At 39.7% G+C, this 22,092-nt stretch overlaps 1 protein-coding gene across 4 annotated transcripts in view; it reads right to left on the bottom strand.

The window, feature by feature from the left end:
• The window catches only part of ULK4 (unc-51 like kinase 4), a 68,975-nt gene that overhangs the window by 28,668 nt on the left and 18,215 nt on the right, over window positions 1-22,092 (bottom strand). For all 4 annotated transcript variants that reach the window (XM_061555197.1, XM_061555200.1, XM_061555199.1 and 1 more), the window contains 17 exons: window positions 21,033-21,162; window positions 20,301-20,387; window positions 19,185-19,245; window positions 17,485-17,663; window positions 16,334-16,380; window positions 15,176-15,254; window positions 14,074-14,181; window positions 12,187-12,270; window positions 9,331-9,492; window positions 7,368-7,550; window positions 6,555-6,682; window positions 5,995-6,131; window positions 4,676-4,797; window positions 3,941-3,997; window positions 3,101-3,152; window positions 1,296-1,390; window positions 426-477 (listed from right to left, as the gene is read on the bottom strand). In XM_061555197.1, the coding sequence (XP_061411181.1) occupies window positions 426-477; window positions 1,296-1,390; window positions 3,101-3,152; window positions 3,941-3,997; window positions 4,676-4,797; window positions 5,995-6,131; window positions 6,555-6,682; window positions 7,368-7,550; window positions 9,331-9,492; window positions 12,187-12,270; window positions 14,074-14,181; window positions 15,176-15,254; window positions 16,334-16,380; window positions 17,485-17,663; window positions 19,185-19,245; window positions 20,301-20,387; window positions 21,033-21,162 (1,763 nt within the window). The remainder of the gene's footprint in view (window positions 1-425; window positions 478-1,295; window positions 1,391-3,100; window positions 3,153-3,940; window positions 3,998-4,675; window positions 4,798-5,994; window positions 6,132-6,554; window positions 6,683-7,367; window positions 7,551-9,330; window positions 9,493-12,186; window positions 12,271-14,073; window positions 14,182-15,175; window positions 15,255-16,333; window positions 16,381-17,484; window positions 17,664-19,184; window positions 19,246-20,300; window positions 20,388-21,032; window positions 21,163-22,092) is intronic.

The following is a 22,092-nucleotide window of genomic DNA, read 5'->3' as shown; positions in this document are numbered from 1 at the left end:
GGAATACATGTTATTCTTTAAAGCGGATTAATATCTCATACTTCTATTGAAAAAATCAATGCATTCATGATGAGGTGGCAGGGTGGATCCGGGGATCAATGCCAACATCTCTGTAATCCTGAACATACACATTATAAAAGCAAGTTCTTAATTTCAGGGAGCTGATTTTTTCCACAGGTGACCAGTGACTCAATCCACTAACCAATTTGTAGTCCAGTTTATAGTGTTAAAAATATTTTCTTGATCTTGTAGAGTGCTATTGATAAACAACAATGAGTACAAGCTATTTAACACCATTAATAATGCAACAGCAGCGGTTCATTCATTTCTCGTATACGGCTGTTTTTCGAAATAGAGAAAAATCTACAGCCCTGACATACCAAGGCCATTTGTTGATATTGCACAGTTAAATCGCACAGCCTTACCACTTTGGCTCAGAACAAGAGCAGTCAGAGGAGGCAGAACAGAGTCCACAACCTGCAAACAACAGCAGTCATAAAAAGCCTTACATGAGAAGGGACATTCTAAATAGTCTAGAGATCCCAGCAAAGGGGATGTATGTAACTTTCATGCCATAAATTCAAAGTGCCTCTGTGCATAAATGAGTGCGAGATGACACCCGTATGCTGGCAGTCCTAAGCCATTGGTTGAAATTCTGCATTGCTAGGTTGATGCCAGTCTTTCTATTAGACAACTACGTTTGACTTCTCACAATGATGCACGTTTTATAAACCAAAGATGATGGCCCGAGTCAATCGGTGAACTAAAGTTTAACTCGCAATCTTGAGATTGTGAGTACTGCACTCCTATCACTCTGAGCCTAGTGCAGATTGTTTGTAAATAAAACAGGTCGTGCAATTGTATTTTAAAGTATTTTTTAAAATAATCCTCCCTCTGTATTTTGTGTAGGAAGTGTCCAAAATGTTACGGAGATTTTTTTTCTCAATGAAGCCTCTTTATGGAGATTCTAATATGAATAACACAGTAGCTATCCTCTTTCCAACATGGAAGAAATATCCACAACTTGGCACAAGATGACATGTAAAACATTTAAGCACTATATGCCAGAATGACACAAATGCCTCTGCAACATAAAACATTGTCTGCTTCATTTGAACGAACACAATGCTGATATCCCAAATGGGCAATGTGTTCCGCAAAAAAATCCCCTTTTTCTCACTCCACGAATGCCACCGAATTAAATTAAAGTAAATTAATATATCGATGTGCATGATGTATTTGCTTGGCCTCGTGCCGCAAGGGCAGTGACTGTGGCTGCCCTCACTGCCACTCACTGCAACGTGGTGCTGAGTCAGAAGAACAGGGTGCTGGGTGATGGCCTCGAAGACCGATAGCGTTACTCTCATTGCTTCGTCCGCCTGTGCCTGGCCTGGGTACAAAATATAGGAATGAGCACCGCCACTACACCCACTCATCAAGCAAGCCTTTGCAAACACAATAAAATGTCCCTGTATTTACCCAGGAAATGCTTACTGCATCTCAGCGCTCTTTTTTCAGGAGGGCCCTGCACTGGGAGGTTTGGCAATGAGATTTTGCATGTGGGAGGAAAGATAAATACCTACAGAAAACCTATAAACACGATAGAATGGCAAAGAATATCTATGTATATAGATCAACGAGCCATTTTCTGTACCACCATCACTTGGATAACTCCCAGCGCAGCAGATTTTAAAGTCTTATTGTACACAAATAGTAGCTTTGGTGAGAGTGGATCTCCTTAACTTATTCCTGTCCTGATTAGTATTTTGTTTCGTTCTTTGCGTAATTTCAAGTGTAGTTGTCCCTTGTTTATGAATAAAACTAGTCTTGGGTAAGACACATCACTGAAACGGATGATGATTGATGGGGAGGTACTGGAGTAGCATCCAAAGGAGAGAATGTGCCAGAGGGAACAACAACTTCAGAGATGGAGTGATGAGATTTAACTAATGTGCAGAAGATGGATTTTGGAATAAAAAAAACGTGTTTCAAGGCATCGGTATCATGGGTGGGGGAGCGGTGGATAGATCATGGCTGATGATGATGGCCATCAGTAAACAAAAGTGTGATCCACAAACACCCTTCTTTTCTGTTAGTTCCAGCACAAACTGTAAACCACCAAGTTGCTTTTAATGCCAAGGCTTTAAGTCAGTTGCAACTAACACTATTAGGCTGAGCTTCACAAGGTCTTGTAAATTTTTCATATAATGGCAACATATTATTAGATTATTGTATATGTCTGTATACATTTAAAGGGATTCAGCTCACGCTACATTCAACAAAGGTTTCTTTATTGATGACCCACGGGTTACCCAGCAGGTAACACGTGCTGCAGCAGACTTCACACCCAGAACTCCCCTCCTCCTCTTTCTCTCTCCCCTTCATTCACTCCTCCTTCTGCTCCACCCCCTATCTACACTCGCAAATTGTCCTTCTCTGTTCTTCCAACTGTCACTTTCCCTTCAAGTTTCCCACTCCTTTTTCCCACTGTGGCTGTCCTCCAATCTCACCCTCCTTGCTCATTACTCATCGCCTATACATACGTACGTCTAGGGCTATTGCCCAGCGCCTCCCTCTAACGTCTGATCAGAGTGGGCTTGGCAAGACGCCCGTATTCCCCTACACTGTTGAATTCTGAAATGAAATCCGGTGTCCTCCTCATGCATTAGGTTATGAACAGCAGTAGCAGCATCCTCTATGAATGTATGATCCCCTGACATACAGCCATGTGTATTAAATGTCGGGAGACTTCTGGTAAAATCTGTGGTTGATATTCATTTCAGCATATAAAATGTCTGGTTATTTCTGGGCCACATTTGATCAAATAATTCATCTCATGTTACATAAAATAACTATATCTTTTAAGTCTCATTGTCTTGTGTGTTAAAGATCTGACGAGATCAGGTACATTCCAGGTGATTTGATCATAGGCTAATTATGTTTCTCGTAAATTATAATTACCTTAAATTACCTATACCTATTACCTAAACTGTAAAATATAAGATAAATATATATTTTCTTCCTAAGATACAGTCAGGAGCTGCCAATACTGGCAGAAAATAAAAAAATATGCTAATTTATAAATGACTTGTTTACGTACCAACAGCGCCATCAATGCTGGTCTCTCCATAGTCGATTGATTTGATATACCCCTAAGAAAGATAAGCCACTTCTTTAATACATTCACAGCAAGCAGTTCATGGAGAAAAACATTATAATGCAGGCTTTGAGGCTGTGCAATTATTCTGCTCAGTGTTTAGACTGTAAGAGCTCTTGATCTTAATCATAAAAAGTACTGTTCCAAATAAAATAATGCCATATTTCACTGGGACTCCTTAAAAGTGAAAATGCATCTCTGCAAGGCTCAGAACATCATACACGTAAACCATATCTCAGATACATGTCCCCTGCAAAGATACAAATTACATATTCATGCTGAGAAATTATAGATATGCCAATTTGGCAATAAAAAATACACAGACGAGGAACTGGTGCTTTGCAGGTGAAATGTTACAAAATACACAAATACATGTAAAACCTCATATTAAATTTACATTGCATTACCCTTGTTAATCCAGGAAAGCATCACCGAGCATGGTCTTGGTAGGTTTGTGCAGTAAAGGGAAATGATTGCTATGTGTTTCCCAAATAAGTAATTTTTGAATAACCTTTCAAATTTGGAACAGTACGCCAACACTAAATATGAATCAAGGTGACCACCCGTTTCTAACCATGCATCTCTGCAACAAGCTGCAAACACGCTACTGCTAGGCCATGTAACCGCGTCAAATGCAGATTGTGTACATAACACAGAACACATCACCCGAATGAAGCCTAAAGCTCTGCATTCGTTTATATACAGGGTTTTATTGAAAGTGCAGTTATTCAAGGGTAACTAAGGAAGAAAACAATTAGAAAAATTGACTGAATGTATACCTACCAAGAGAATCCCATATTTGAAGAGAAACTCATCATTCACAATCTGTGGCCTGAACACCTGGAAAAGAGCACAGGGAATGAATATAGGAAATAGGTGTGATCATGATCAATGATCATTCATTGTTTGTGAAGTCATGTTGTGCTCATGAGATATATGAGTATCAGCTACAAAAAGAACAAAAACACAATTCTCTCCACGAGCACAGTGGTTTTGAATGGTACGTAAATATATTTTTTGAACGATCACTGAGGAAAGGATGATAGAATATTATGCGTGAGGTAATGTACATCAGGTTGTGATACTTTATTCACCGTGCATTACTTTCATGCAAAAGTGACCTCACAAGGCAAAACCACTTTCTATGTGCCTCTTGTCATTCATGTAACATTTTGACAAATATATCAGTGTTAATATTTAGCTCAAACATTAAATAATATTTTATGAATTCAAACTGATGGGAACATTTTCCTCGAATTAAGCACGTGACCTATATTTTTCAAGAGTTTTGCCTGAGGATTATGTTTCTGCAGCAATAAAATGCAATGTGTTCCCCAGATGTGTACAAAGTGAGATGAGGATGGTTCATGCTCCAGTGGTCCATTGTGGGGTGACTACTGGGCACAATCTCACCAACATAAAGAGAATACGCGGTAAACAAAACTAAAATTGACTCACATTATAAACAATGAGTGGTTGGCTTGAATTGGAAATAAATGCCCTTGTGTTCACACTGACCTGTGAGGTGACAAGATGTAAGAGCACGGGCAGCATGGGCAGCTGATGCTTGAGCTGTTTGGCCTGGACTGTGGATGGGTGCCGCCTACCGGACACACTCTCCAGGACTGATACAACCTCACCTGTCCCACAAAGACCGGGCAAGTTCACACATGCAATAGAGGTAAGTAAATGCAATTGCTTTGCTCACAACTGCTGTATGATATATTTACAGGAGCAATGCATTATTTTGAATATACTTAACAAAAATGTCTTTACCACACTCAAGCAAGTATTGGATGGTGCTCATCTTGGTGTGTGGTCTTGAGCTGAAATTCCACATTTGTATTCCACATTACTATGGTGGGGGCCAGTCTATCCACAGGTAAACCACTGTTGTCTTCCCATAAAGCAGTGCTCATTTTATTGACCTCAGAGGGTTGATGGGCTCAGTCTATCCTCAACTAACATTTGAATGTGGAACTTGATAATGAGATGATCCTCTTACCACTCTGCCACTTGGCTGGATGAATTCAAGTAATATTTTCTTTGCTTTGTCTAGAAGGCTTCACTAAGTGTAAAGACGCACTTTACTTAGGGTGGTACTTTGGAATGTGTTTAATTTGTAATTATGTAAAAGTATTTTTGCTTGTCGGAGGAAACAGGAATGTCCAGGGTGAACTCATGTTTGTGAAGTACAGTAATAGCAAATCTCTTACTGCACCGCCCCCTACAGACCTCTCATTACCATCAGGCTGGTGTGTCAATGTTCGTATGCAGTCATACCCCAGCTACCCTGATTTCGTACTTAGCCAGATCAGAGCAACTAATTAAAAAGAAAAGTCTGTGTATTAAATGCAAGAACGTAGAAAATCTAATAAAACATTTTTACATACTAAATACCTGAGAATATGTTACGTAAAATAAAATGCAAGAGAACATGTTTAATTGTACATAATTTTATAATAAATGTCGTTCAATTGTATTAAATGGTAATACGTTAGTGGTGGGGGAGCGATGGTGAAGGGTGGCAGGTGGGAGTGATAGGGGAGGGGTGGTGGGGATTGGAGGGACCAACATAACTACTTAACAGCACACAGTACACAGCACACAGTTACATACCGTACACACTCTTGAATTTGGGTCTGCTTAATAATACGCACGTACACGATATACACTAACATATATATGACATATATATATACACATATACAGTACATAGGATTATTGTTAATTTGAACTTATTTTAATTTCAGACCAAGGCTATGGTTTCACTGTACAGGAGTTCATTCATGCATTCACAACCCATGCAGTTCATTCCACATTCACAGGTTCCTTACCAGTAAGCAGGGGCAGCTGGTGGACAATGAGAGCAGTGAGGATCTCCAGGCACCGGGACAGGTATTCGTACCCCCCCTGCTGCTGATCCTTACCCGGAGTTGCGCGCCGAGAGTCCCTCTCAATGTACATCACCAGCCTGTCGAGGATTTGAACGCATCGCCACCGTCACTATCATCATCATCATCCCCATCATCAACAAAAAAAATGAAGATCAATGGCAACAAACAGATTGGAAAGAGTGTTTCACTGATCATGAGATGGGTGCTAGGCAACGTTCATCAACATTGGTACCCCTGAATCAGTGTTGAAAATGATAGATTACTATGGTAGGGCCATCTGGTTGGATGGTGCTATCATTTGGGCACCTATCTCACAGTCTGAAAGCTAAGAGCCTGAATCATCGTTGGTGGTTGACTAAGTAGATCAACTTGACATTATGAATACCTCTTTGTGGGTAGCCAGTTTGATGTGATAAATACCAGTGCACTCTAACCTGGTGATTAAACTACATTGAACTGGGAACAGAGTGGTGAGCGTGCGTGTGGCAGTGCTCACTCACCGGGACTGACAGCAGTAGAGCAGCATGTCGGGGTTGTTTTGCAGCACCTGATGGAGTGCCAGGAAAGCCTTGGCTCGGATTAGCACCGACGGACTCTCCAGCAGACGCACGATCTTTGCCACAAACTCCTGCCACACACCAATGGCGTCGTCAGCAGAGAAGCTTATGGGAGGACACAGTCCAATAATGAAATGAGTGCTTTTTTATTTCATTACCATACCTACATTTGTCTGTATCAGTGTGACAGTTTTAGTCAATTCCTATACATAATAATTAATTGAATCATCTCAAATAACTGTTCCTTGTTACAAGACAATACATTGAGTTCATTCTATTTCCTCATTGACAAATTTTCAACCTCATATTACATAGCCTGTGATATGCAGCTTAGAGTGATACCTACTGCTGTTTTCCTTTTTTAGGTTGTGTAAAACACCTTATTTAAAAGAAACCTGTTCCCAGCTCACAATGGGAAAGTCATAAAATAAAATACCAATTGTGGCTATAATCTCTCAGGACCTGATTAAAACAGAATCAAGTAACAGTGGGTATCCTTTGGAGACGATGGTACTAACTATATTCATGTGGAATATCCAGCCATAGCTCAGGACTCCAAATGGAGATGAGTTCCGGCATCTATTCTTGAGTTTTGTTGTAGTAGCCGTAGCTCATGACTCCAAATGGGGATGACCACTGGCATCTATTTTTGAGTATTGTTATAGTAGTAACTCAATATCATATAAAATGAAATCACTTTGGAGTTATTAGTGATACAGAATGGCAGTGTGTACACAGACGGGAAAGAGAGAGGACCTTCTCATGAACAAGGCGCTGGAGGTGGCCACCCGACGCCAGCATGATGCAGAACAGGGTGAGCAGGCACTGCTGCACACGCGCAATGCTCGACAGCAGTGCCTCAAGCACAGGTGCCAGCCCCACCTTCTCCAGCACGTTCTGAAAGCAGCTTGGCATGCGGCGGCTCACGCGACAAAGTGCCTACCAAACCAGGATGGGTGGAGGGGGGAAGGGGGGGCGCACACACAAGCATACGCACGCCACCATAATCACCAATGCCATTTGCTGTATATCCAGAGCCAATAAAAAATGTAGCCTCGAGCTGTACTTTGGGCTGAATTAAATTGTACTCCTATGAGCTGCATGGCTTTGTGCCATACTCCTCTATCGCTGCTGCCAATCCCTCCACGCTGCATGGTAGTGTTTACATTCGCAAAACAACAATTTATCGAGGATGAAAGTCCAACTAATGTTTCATCTCCCATTACAACGGTTGGCCACATGCACGAAGGAAGTTCAACATACATGCATACACTGCACTTGAGAAACTTAGAATATTAACAATAGCCACAAGTAATAGTGAAAAGTTGTGTACATTTATGTGCAACATTATAACTGCAAGTCATCTTATCCACTACAATACATCCATAATTAGGAATTTTGTAAATATTTTTTATACAAATTGTGATTAATCTCTGGTGCTATTGCTTATTTTATTGTGATTTACTTCTATGGTTCAAATTAATGTTGAATTGTTATTTTCATAATTGGTGGCTCAGAGCCACTGGTGGAAAGTTCACATTACTTTGGTGGATGCCAGTTTATCCATAGGAAATTCACTGTTGACTTCCAACACAATAGTGTTCATTACTTTGGCCTTACTTGATGATGGGCTGAGTCAATATTAAAGCAGGATTTGAACTTAAAACCTTCAATAGTTGGGTGCTCTACTAACAGCACCACCTGGCTGGATTTATCAGTTAAAGGTACAGTGTTGCATATGCGATCAACTCAACATGTAGTGATATTCCTTGCATCATGTGCATGTACTAATTTAAACTGTACAGTCACTCTGCACATAACATGGACATACACCTCACATAAACCATACAACCATCACCACAGGACACACGATGAAGAAATTATCATGACAACACACACATGGCACGATCACATGCACATCAAAAGCACCAATAAAACAAAAAAACACGGTAACATCAAAGAAATATATTTGGGTGTATTGTGAATGTGGTGAGCAGAGGGAAGGCATCTAAGTGTTAGGATATATTGTAAAAGGGTGTAGCCAGGGGGCAGGTGTCTGCCTTGTATTACTATTGTTTATGTCTTGACATCAATTTAACAACCACTGACTTTTTTTGGGCTGTAAGCCAGCACATCTGTGCTCCTGGATGCAAGCCTTTGGGTGAAGATGCCAAAACTTAATGGTTCCTTCAACGATAAGGGTTTTCAGATGGATCGAGTTAAAATGTGTGAAAATGTGAAGTACAAAGATAATAATGTAGTTATAGAACTAACAGGTAACATATTTTTTTATTCTTTACAAACACTGCATTGTTTGCATAGGTAGAGCAGGGGAGTGAGGAGTAAGCACTTCACAAGATGCATGCCAAGTCAGCTCCAATTGTTGCATGTTTAACTTTCCAATATTTGTAATAACCTCTGTATTTTACTTAATATTTAAATGTTTTTACTTGCTGTGTTTGGATATTTGAATGTCTGATCAGATTGCATATACATTAACATATTTTAATATGGTATTAACGCATTGCATGATGTCGACATTGGTCATCTTAGGAAGATAATGGTCCCCGTTACATGAACATTTTCACCAATGGCTCAGGGTCGTCAAAGTCGTTTGAGCAGACACTTGATTATTAATACATTTATATAATAATTCATTCAATAACATTAAAACGTATTAACTCAACATACAAAAAAATGTTGCGGCAAACAAACTCACAGAGATGGCAGTGACACGCAGGGAGTCGACGGTGCAGTGGGTGAACAGGTACCACAGCATGGGCCCCACCTCTGCCGTCTGAAAGCCGCTCGTCTGCGCGGAGGCTCCACTGCACACATTCTCCACTACCTTTGCTGCCAGGTGGTTCGTTAGAGGCTCCTCCTGCTCACCAGGTTTTCACAGAGCAGCCCATGCAAACCCAGGAAAAGCACCACCTTCTCGAAATGTTCTATTGAACTCCTTTATTTAGCTTGTTGACCTGGTGGTACTTTGCTTAGATAAAGTCATTAAATGAAGAATCATTATGTGCTGTCTCGGTGGTGGTCTATGTCTAATAAAATGCATTAAACAAAGATAGGTGTTTCATCGAGAAATGAAACAACATTTTATCCCATTGACCAAGGGATTTGTTCAAACAATTTCTGCTGGAAAACACTCATACAAAAATACATGGCCCATTATTCATGCTTCCAAAGTCGACAAAATGAGTAACACTAGAAAACCCACTGTGGTCATCCTATGAAGATTCTGAACCCCACCATGGAAATATGGTATCTCCGCCACTGGCTTAAATATCTTGACTTAAAGCTTTCGTGACTGCAGGAATTCATATTATGTGGGTCTTTCGGTAAAGTCACGTAGATAGGTTCAAAGAAAATAACAAAAAACTACGACCTTTTGATTGCAACACAAGCGGTCGTCATCAGGAAAAGGGGGTTAGCTTCTAAAGGCAAACTGTTTATAAAAGTTTGAAATGGGCATAGCCCAAATGTCAGGAGCCAATGTTAATGTAAGTGGTGGGCAGCGACCACGATGGTGGTGGGTTTTCCACCAATCAAAGGGCTGCCAGGTAAAAATTATCATCTTCTTGGTTCTTTCGGTAAAGTCACGTAGAAGGGAAATAATAAATTAATCAAAATAAAATATAATAAAACGGAGGAATTTAGCATATTGACGCTAAAGAACTGCAACTACCCAACTACCATACAATAAACCGATGTGAAAAAACTAAATATAAACTACATCAATATAATCAATGTGCTCAATATACTCTCCAATAAGATGAGCTATTAAGATCAAAGAAAGGTACCCCAATGGGTTCTCCCTTATCTCCAGTTGTAGCCAATGTTGTCATGGAAAAATTTGAGACAGATGCCATCCAGGCATCCACTCTACGTCCGTCCTTGTGGAAGAGGTACGTAAATGACACGTTCGTCATCTGGCCACGTGGCCGACCAGCTCTGAACCAATTCCTCAACCACATCAATTCCATACACCCAGCCATCAAATTCACCATGGAGATGGAAAAGGATAGCAAGCTACCATTCTTGGATGTTTTAATCGAAAAGAGACCAGATGGCTCAATGGGACACTGTCTACAGGAAAGCCACCCATACGGATGCATATCTAAAACCTGACTCCCACCACCATCCTTCCCAGAAGAATTCCTCATCAAAACTCTACACCATAGAGCTCGATGTATTTCCGACCATCATCACCTAGCCAGTGAACTGGAACACGTACACCAAGCTCTCAAGAAGAATGGATATTCAGACTACACAATCTGTAAAGCTATCACCCCAACTGTTGGGAACGAACCATCTGAAGACCCAATCAAAACCATCACCTTGCCATACATAGCAGGGGCCACCAAAAAGATTTCCAAAATCATGAGCAAACACAAGATCCAGGTTCGATTTAACACAGTACATAAAATTCGTGATCTGATCCCATCTGTGAAGGATGTGATCCCTGACATGCAATACCCTGACGTCTATAAACTAAGCTGTGTCTGCGGCAGTAGTTACATTGGGGAAACTAGGCGACATGTCTCGGACCGTGTTCGTGAACATAAGGCAGATCTGAAACACGGTAGGACCAATACCTCGGCCGTGGCTGATCATTGTTTTAATGCGGTGAGTTCACACGAAATTGATTTATCTAAGACAAAGGTACTTTGCAAACCCACTGGCTATCAACAAAGATTCGTTCATGAAGCCATCTATATATACATATACAGACACAATTTCAACCGAGAAGATGGGTACAAACTGAGCAATCATTGGAAGGACGTTATTGACCAGTTTAAGTCATAACTGGCTGTGATGTTCCTATCCTACCACCTTCCGATTTTAGTTGTTATTTTCGGCTCTCTGATTTTACGTGAACAGGTTAAATTTCTCACACTAACACAGCCACCTCGCGCGCCTACCTCGAGGTTGCTGCTCTGCGATCTTCCATTAACATGCTCATCTCTCACATTAACACAGCCATCTCAGCGTGCTCGCCGTGGAGGCCACTCAACGATCTTACATTAACATGCTAATTTTTACCTGGCAGCCCTTTGATTGGTGGAAAACCCACCACCGTCGTGGTCGCTGCCCACCACTTACATTAACATTGGCTGCTGACATTTGGGCTACGCCCATTTCAAACCTTTATAAACAGTTTGCCTTTAGAAGCTAACCCCCTTTTCCTGATGACAACCGCTTGTGTTGCCATCGAAACGTCGTAGTTTTTTGTTATTTTCTTTGAACCTATCTACGTGACTTTACCGAAAGACCCAAAGAATATGGCTTGAATATATTAACAAGACTAAAGTCACTTCCCATTGCTCACTGGACCAGCAAGACACCTTGACTTATTATTTTAATAATGTATTGAATTGATTGGAGAGCTGCATGAATCAAACTGTCAACCAATAGTAAAACTGGCTCAGTAATAAGGGTATTCACAGTAAGATTACCCATCTATCTGATTTAAAAAAATGGAACTCGAATGAATTCAGTGGTAATGTAGAATTTTTTCCGCGTGTAAAAACAAAAGGGATAAAGTGGTGAACATTGCAGGCCGTACCCCATCACGTAAGCATCGCAGTACCACAGTGAATGCAGCACTTGGGATATGCCAGCTCTCATTCGATACCCTTCTCTTCTCCTCCTGCATGGTAGATAAAGACAAAGGTCGTTCATATAGCATTAACAAACTTTTGGGGAAAATGCTGTTAGCGAGCACCTATGAAGGCTGGCACGGCACATGAGGGGGTGGGTGGCCAACTCCACACTCAGCTGCCTTGTTTCCCGCATGGCCATGTTTACACATTTCACCAGATACTCATTTGAGACTGAGTCGACCAGGACTGGTTCAAATAATTGTCACTGGAGTTAGCGTGAGCGGGAGTCGAACTCAGCTCACAGGGTTCATAGTGCAGTGTGCCAACCGCTCTGCTACCGCTCCCCAAATGGTAGAAACACACACACATCTATATAAATAAAGACTTTAATCTGTATGTCTCAAAAACCTCTAGGGTACTTCCCAACAAGGTAGAAAGCTAAAATGTGGTACATAGGTAACTTTTTGGACACAAACAGAAAAATTTAGAAAATCTAAGATTTTTCATTTTAAGGTCCCCAAATCTCGATTTTAAGTACCCTATAAAATGTTTGCACGTATCATTCAGAAACTGTAAAAAAATATAACATTGCGTTTTTTCTTTTGATATAGCGTTTCACAGAAAATTTAAAAGTAAAAACCATTGTTCTATCTTTAATTGTTTTTGAGATATTTTGGATTAAACCGGTTTTGAATGAAAAAATACGCATTTTATGATGTTAAAATCTGAATATTTCGAAAACAGTAAAAGACAGGAGCTTCCTCTCAGAGAGTATTAAGTTAATAATTTTTGGTTCTTTCTAGTAAAATAAGAAAGGAATCTTTAAATTGAGCGGTTTCCGATAGGTACGTCTTTAAATATAAGACATTGAAGCAAGTCAACAATTTTAGTTTTTTTGCAGAAAAATAAAAAAATGTTGACTAGTTAGTATCTGATTGTAGATACAAATTGTAAAAAAATCACATCTGGTTAATTATTATAATTATTGAAAACTTTTGCCTGGCGAAGACAGGCTTCATGAACTAGTACAAAATAATTGACAAAAAAGGTATTCATCTTTAATATATAAATGCCATGGTGCTGAAAGTAAATGATTTAATGAAAGGTATACAAACAGTGAAGTTAATGCTTTTTAAGCACTGAATGATACAGCTAATAAAATCGACCATATAGTAATTGATATCTGTTATTGATGAAACATCTACTCTGGTTATTTTTAGACTACATAACACATCCATGACACAAGTGTTTAACACATCTTCCTGAAGAACATCGATCAACTGCTCTACATGCACTCTCCTCCAACTGCTCTTAATACATTTTTTGGAGATTTCGGCAGCTGCCACATGATAAATGGTTAACCAACACACAAGACATGACCACACGTGTCTCACTGCTCCAACCAATTACATTTGCATACAACAGGCATACACATCGAGCACACAAGACAATTCTTAGATCAGTGCTAAAGATATCATAAAAAGGTACTGTACATGGAAATATCATAGGATACATTTTACAATGCAATTTTACAATCTAGAATTTTACAATGCCTTTTTGGATGACTTGCTAGATGAGGTTGGTTAGATGTTTTATGCAAGGGGAAATGAAGGTGGCTGGGTAGCTGGTTGGTGCTGGTTTGCTGGATGGGGTTAGTTATCTAATTAGACAGCTGGTTTGGGGTGGATTGTTATAGTTAGCTTCAAAGTTGCATTACTGGTTGAGAATGAGGTAAAGGTTTGTATAAGGTTTGTTGGTTGAGGTTGGATGCCAGGTAGTTTATTGAGGCAGTCTTGCTGGTGGTAACTGGCTTGTCTACTGACAAGATGGGTGGGAGGAATAAGGCTTACCTGTCTCGTGGCAAGGCACATGAGTTCCCCCAGTGCAGGCAGCAGGCACTGCTTCAGCTTGCTGTTCCTATAGCTCTCGCGCACCAGCTCCGTCACGGCAGTCATGGCCTTCCATCAAGAACATGCACACAATGGGATAGTCTACACACTTGCCTCATGCTATGCACCTATAAGCCCAAGAAGATATTAATATTTACTAGAATTTCTGCGGCCTATGGCCGCCTTATTCTAGCTCCTGCGGAGAGCTTCTCGGCGCTTCGCGCCTCGCCCATCAACCCCACTGATGTCATCTTCTCCCCCCGCTTCCCCCAATGTGTACAGATACTACTGACTCTATTGTATGTAGGGTGTGTAGGACATATTAAATAAATGTATTTTTTTGGGGGTGGGTCAAATATTTTTTGAGGGGGGTCGGCAATTTTTGCAAACCTGTGAGATCAAATTTTTACCCCCACATCTGGGGGGTCCACTTTCTAGAACTTTTTCATTCAGGCCTTCTTAAAGGCTCTTATAATTTCGTTGACAAACGGACAAATGTAACGCCGAGCTTTTTTGATAGTGCAATATGCTATTAAATGTGTTTCAAATGTGCAATGTCTGCCATGACATGATACATCATGGCCTATGCTTTTACATGTCATATATTCATTAACATTTACTTTCATGCAGCTAGCATTCTCTGACTAGGCAGCTGTAGGATTGTTCCACCGAATCATGTAAACTCCATCAGTTGAGGGTTCACTGACTGGTGCCCAGCTGAATAAAACTCTAATGTATATTTTTCTACTTATAAAACCAAAAATTACAAAATCGAAATTGAACTTGAGGTGTTTTATGGAACAACGCTAGGCTGTTCATATGACAACATGTGTTATTGCTTTACAAAATTGTACAAATTTCCATGACTGCAAATGGATGACAGACTGACTTCAACCCACTAACCAGGATTTGAACTCGATTATAAGCCCAGCATATGCTATCCACAGTGACACATGGTCATCTGGACGGCCGGGTTGTTGAGTGATATTTTAGCATCTTTAATGATATTCACTTTGCTTCTCATCATCTCAGATCATCCACTGTGCCCATTAAATTTCCACACCTCAGATATCACGGTGGTGTCCTTGAGCTCCGTGGCATGATGGGCCAGCAGAGCCAGAACACGAGCCGACTTCCCCCGGCTGAGTGCGCATAACCACACCACGTGAGACACCAATCACGCACAGCATTACTATCACAGCAAATACGCCACCTCAAGCAATATTCAACCATCATATGATTAGAGTAATCACACCACACCAATGTTATAATTGCATAAAATATCTCACATGGGTACTATCATTACTGACAGCACACTTTGTAAATTGTATAATTATATTTCCGCAGTCATACTCAGCAAGCAAATTACAGATACAGCAATATAAATACAACACGCCACAGTAAGCACAATCGAGATTTATAATACATTTTATAAGGAAAATATGTATAGTTATTATAATATTGTATTTTTCTTATTTTGTAAGTGGGTAATTACCTCTTCTTCTTGGTTCTTTCGGTAAAGTCACGTAGAAGGGAAGTAATAAAATAAAAAATAAAAAACATAATAATTCTCACGACGTTTCGGCTACAACGCAAGCAGCCGTCTTCAGGTGAAGAAGCAAGCAGCCGTCTTCAGGTGAAGAAGACGGCTTGCGTTGTAGCCGAAACGTCGTGAGAATTATTATGTTTTATTTTTATTATTTTATTACTTCCCTTCTACGTGACTTTACCGAAAGAACCAAGAAGATGAATCCCTGCAGTCACGAAAGCTTTAAATCGAAATTTGGGTAATTACCTATTTGAGATTTCAAAAAAATTTAACATTCTACTTTTTAATTTCTAATACCGTCGTATAATAAAAATTGGTAGCACTATTGAAAAAGCCCCTGACTCGCAATCAATAAGATTGTGAGTTCAATTCCTGGTCTGAGGTTGATGAAATGAGTACAACTTTGGAAGCCAATCGGCAAAGACTGACCCCTGTCATAAGAATGAAGTACTTCCACTCCGGGCTCAAGACTGTCAATGGAAATGAACACCACTCTCATGCTTGTCTGAGCAGGGATACACTTTATCGTCTGAATCAAACATATACATACCTACGAGGTAAATGCTGATTATCTTTCTCAAGAGATTATGTATTTACATAAGATGTCATATGGTTGAAATAAAAACATTTATTAATTTAATCATTCTATGAGTAGAACAAACAGGTACTCACATGTCCCAGTTTTGAGCAGACTGCAGCTGCTGGATCAGCACTAACAACTGCAAACACGTAAACAAAATTATTGATTACTAAAAATACCATGTATGCAATTTAAAACAATAAGTGTACACTTTTTTAATTACTCCACTGATAATGGAGAAGTGAACCATGGAAACCAATTTACTTAGATTTAAATGACAACTTAGAATTGTACCCTTTGAAACAATGATTTATGTCCAACTCTGCTCTGAAGTGTTTGAATAAGTTGGTGCCCTAATTTAGCAATAGGTTTAACACTGAGAAGTCAGCAAAAGTTGTGCTATGTGTAAGCTGGTTGCTGCAAGGGAAATTTAAGAACGAAACAGGATTTCTACACAAATCTGGCTGTCGCCTGATGATGCTATTATTTGTAATTACTGGCGAAACATTATACTCTGATTGATTGTAAATTTTGTGGATTTACTCTCCAACACAATGGTGTGCTGTACTAGTAACGAATTGGAATGTTCTGTTCACGTAATAAACATTACTAAATGGCTGTGTCGGGTGGTGGCGGGTTTAACGACACATTTATATTTATGCGATATAACCCAAAACAAAACCTGTATTATGTAAATGGCATGTGTTCTGCACTGGATTAGAACCAGAAAAGAGAAATGAACATTGCCTGATTCCTTCTTTGAATTGAAATGTTGTACTTTTTTTTGCAATCTCAATCTAATTGAAAGAAACAAAGGTACTGTGGTATGCTCAAATTTGTAATTTTATGAGTGCTATGCGCAGGGGACCATTTCACGATGAGTGTGGTGAAGATATAATCTTCGTGCTATGTAGGGGTGAGCATTACAGAAACAATTCTAGTTTTACCCAGAAAAGCATCCATATGTTTGAAGACTCTTTTCAGGAGGGACATTCTCTGATGTTAAGCCCATGTATTTATTGTGGCAAGATTCATGCAGAGAGATATAACTATGTATATCAGGACAGAACAATTAAACTGGGCCAGACAGATTTTTCAGCAACCAACTTGCTATACTATCACCTACACGAACCACTTTCATAACCTCCAGGTAGGTGTATTATGTGCTATCTCCACATCGCATCAACCCCCAAACATACTGCCAATCCACTGAACTTCAGGCATGCAAATGATGCCCCCTCACCAAATGTGAGTTGAGAAGACGGTTGGCGGCATGCGGATGCGTGCTGATGATGCACAGGTAGCACAGGAGGTTGAGTCGTGTGCGTGGAGAGCCTGACTTGTCAGTGGCTGCCATCGTGCCGCACAGCTGCTCCAGATACCGGGCCACCTCCAGTTCAGGCAGGTACGCCAGCTTCTCTCCTTTTCACGGTGGAAAACAAACTTACCAGCTCAATATAATGATAATGCTTCGTGTGTAAAGACAATGAGGATGTTGAAAAATAACGAGAACAAATTGTTTGGAAGTGCAGAAACTTATGATACATTGAATAACAATATAGTTTAAGTGACTACATAAAATATACATATAAAATGACTTGACACACTTCTCTTGAGATGGCACACGTTCCCCTGACATCAGGCGGAGACCCCACTGCAACAGCCCCGAGTCTCCCGCGCATCTTCCCCTTATATACCAACCGAGGCCATGCCCCCCTTCTCGATCATTCTCGCTGACTGGACGTTCGCTCCACCGGCTGACTCTACCGTCCTCTTCCGTCACCTGACCACGCTCCCTTCTCGATCATTTCCGTAGCCACCAGTCCCTTCGCACTCACAACTGATACCCCTGCCATTACCTCCCGTGGCTACTAGTCCACTCACAGCGCATGTAGGTTCTACTGTCATCACAGATACATCTCATCAATAGTCTTTCTGTGAACTTTAGTTCTTTGAACTTTGATGGCTGTTGTCCATATTTTGTGTGTGTGAGTTCATCGTAGTACCATTGCCTCAGTGTTTTTTACGTTTCTTGTTTGCATTGTAAAGCAATTTGATACATTATTTCCATATTTAAATGCTCATAGGAATTAAATACAACTTTGAAGTACCCATGGTTAAAGCAAATTCTGAAGTATAGTGACTTGACAAACTCATCCCTGTTTACCAATTACTTCACCAAAACACGATTATAACATTCGTTTCTAAATTCTGCATATTAAAGTTGTGTGGATTTATAATGATGGTGTAATTACCTTGAAAAAATGCTGTTTATTGGGAATACATTAACCACCTAGTCTGAATTATATAATGATATTTCTGTGTTGTCATCTTCCTGGTGCTGTTATCTGACATTATGATGTGGTACACTGCTCAGGGTGAGTTCTGAATGGATATTTTTTGCTCACATGACATAACGCTGATTGCAAATTAGAAAAATAATGTATAAAAAAAAGTTAAATAGTATACATGCTTTTGCACATTGTTTCCACTTTCGATGTAACCACGTTTAAATCATCATTATCATCATTAGCCATTATCTATCCACTAAAATAATGAGGGCCTTGCAATGCCATCACGAACTCTCATGGTGCAATGCTGTTACCATTCGTCTCACTCCTGCACATGAACTGATCTTATCGCTCCATCTTCACAGCAGCCACCCTCTCGGATGCATTATTTCCTTTGGCTGCCATTCTGTTACCAGTCTCGGTCATCAACTATCATGCCATCTTGTGATGTATACTGGCCAAGCCTGTTTACATTTTTAATTACCGATGTCTATAATGTGTGTTTGTTCCCTGATCCACATATTCCTTTTACAGTCTCTCAGTAATTCCAAGCAAGGACATATAATGCCCATTACATTATTGTAATATATTGAAGGCTCTTCCTACAGTCATGTCTTTAATGTTTTCCTTTCGCAAAGGATTAGCTCCTCACCTGTAATAGCAGGGACACCAAGGGTCTTTGGGTCAAACTTTACTGGTACTGGCTTCAGGATCTATGTGAAAAAACAACACATAAAAAACGTTAATTTTTTTTATAAGATACGTTCAAGTTAACATAATATTTTAAGGGATATGTTAATACAACAAAGAAAGTCAACAACCACACGAGTTGCTATACAAAAGCAAAAGCTGTATTGAATTAATGGCAGGCCTCAAATATTACACAAGGGTGACTTGGGGCATCAGGTTTTAAACTCACCCATGACAAAAAACATGGGCTGAGATGACTACGAGATTACACTGCAATATAATGAACACAATTATTAATGAACAACTAATTCCCAACAAAAATACCCGATAGAAGTACACACAATAACGTATGAAAATTATTGGTACAATGCTTTCGGTGGAAAAAAATAAAGGTCTTCATTTAGTTCAGAGTTAAAAATAAGCACAGAAACAATTAATCAGTGTCGCACAGGCATTCTTGGTTCAGTGTTACATCAAGTTACTGGGCTTGCCAGCATCGGCAGTACAAACCCAAATGTAGGCAGTCATGCTGATGCTGCTGATGAGCATGCATTTAAGTGATACTCTAACAACAAAACAAATAGCCTTTAACAAAAACCTATTTGTGTGATATATTGCATTTCAGTTTCAAATACAGCAGTTATTAGTGGAAATGAACTTTACATTTATATGTAAATGAGTGTATGTCAATGAGCTTTGAACCGATTAAAGAACAACTTATATGTAACATGTAGAAGCCAACTAACATACAGATGTAGACAAAAGTTCAATGTTTATTTTCAATTATAAAGCAATATTTTATTAATTTTCCTTTTAAATTAAGCGTTTGTATATAGTCTGTATATGATGATGACGTTTGAGGACAATCGTGGAAATGTTACATTCCCAAGGAAGGAGATAATTAACTATATAGGAATGAATTCCTGCACAGTGGTACTTATTAAATGACCCCCAATAGATGTTGGGTTTAGTTGACCCCTTATGAGGATTTTAACTAGCAAACCTTTCATCGTGAGATAAAAACTTCAATAACAGCATATTCAGACACTGTTGATTCCTATTCCTATTAAACAATTACCTTGGGGTTATCAATTATTGGAGTGATGAGCAGGTCTGATTCATGAAAAATCAGCTCCCATGTAGAAAAGACCTGCTCGCTGGTTTGCTGAAACAAGAAACAACCATTGCAAAGGGCTTCACTACAACTAGCTATTAACATACAAAGACCACATGTTCATGGCATGTCCAATATTAGCATGACTGAAAAACATGCGCAGAGCCTGGTATGCATTTGTGAAATTCTGTACAATCCATTATATTAAAATAGCCAATAATATTGTATACAGTTAAATCATGTTCACTAAAGGAGGAAATATGTGCCTTCTGCTGCTCAAGGTATTCATTACAAAGAGACAAAAATAACAGAAGTACATTGCATGAACAGAAGAGTAGCCCTCTCGTGGCTAGCAGACGTAGACATTGGCATTTAACTCCTGAACATATTCCAAAATGCATAAATATACCAGAAATATGGACTTGTATGTGCATAGCGTGGCATGACATTTGCAATACTCATTTTCTATTGCATTTCCTGCATATTATAAGGTCATTCTCGAAATGCCACAGACGGCAACCCATCTGCCTACAATGAGGGCACGTGGTACCTTCCCTTCAGCCCTGACTTGAATCATCCGTGAGCAAAACAACACCGAGTGAACTGAAACCTGCCCAGCCACATTTGAATGTGGCACAGTGTGCTTGCTCAAAAGTGCAATGTAACGTGCATGAAGAAACGCGTGAGAGCACGGACCTGCGAGGCTGTCGATGCATCTGCAGTGCCTGTCGTTCTGGGAGGCTGTCTCTGCCCGGCTGACCTGGCCCGGCTTGGGGTACCTGGCGGAATGGCAGTACTTGGACCCACACCTGCCCGGGATCGTGAACTAAGGGAGATCAAGGGCCACAGAACAAATCAAAAGGGGCATTGTCCAACATTTTACCATATTATGCTATATATTACAAGGAAGTGTATATGACGAACTTTTTATCATTGTTTGTGCACCAGTGCCAATGGAGTTCCATAATTTTCGTTAAAGACCACAGGTTAATGATGAATGACATCTTAAACTAAAATGTAATTCAAAAAATAAAGCTGAAGGATACTCCATAAACGTCAATACAAAGTAGATTCGAAGCTTTCGTGACTGCAGGAATTACTCTTTAGTTCTTTCGGTAAAGTCACGTAGAAAGAAATGAAATTAAATAATAATAGAATACGACGTTTCGATTGCAACACAAGCAACCATCATCAGGTACAAATGAATGAGAAAACAAACATAGTAAATTTCGATTTAAAGCTTTCGTGACTGCAGGGATTCATCTTCTTGGTTCTTTCGGTAAAGTCACGTAGAAGGGAAGTAATAAAATAATAAAAATAAAACATAATAAAACACGTCGTGATAATTGTTTTATTATGTTTTATTTTTATTGTTTTATTACTTCCCTTCTACGTGACTTTACCGAAAGAACCAAGAAAAACATAGTAAACTTGGAAATATAATGCAATACAACACAGAGAGTTGACCAATACAACAGTCAACTCCCCACCCGGTTGATAACGTTCTTCCAAAGATTGCTAAATTTGAGAGAGAGACAAAACATAGACACAGAGACACACAGACAGACATACAAGCAGAAAGAGACACACACAGAGACAAACAGAGAGAGACACACACATAGGCACACAAAAAGACAACGTCTCTGTGTCGACTATTATTGTAAGTTGATCTTCTTTGTAGTACCCATGAGCCAGCGGTAAGATATTCAACTTTTATAGTGGGGGCCAGACTATGATGAGGATGACCACTTCATTA

The sequence above is a fragment of the Lethenteron reissneri genome, chromosome 20 (genome assembly GCF_015708825.2).
Source record: "Lethenteron reissneri isolate LAM-NWPU_2019-01 chromosome 20, ASM1570882v1, whole genome shotgun sequence".
Lineage (NCBI taxonomy): Eukaryota > Metazoa > Chordata > Hyperoartia > Petromyzontiformes > Petromyzontidae > Lethenteron > Lethenteron reissneri.
This window is presented reverse-complemented; position numbering and strand designations above follow the sequence as displayed.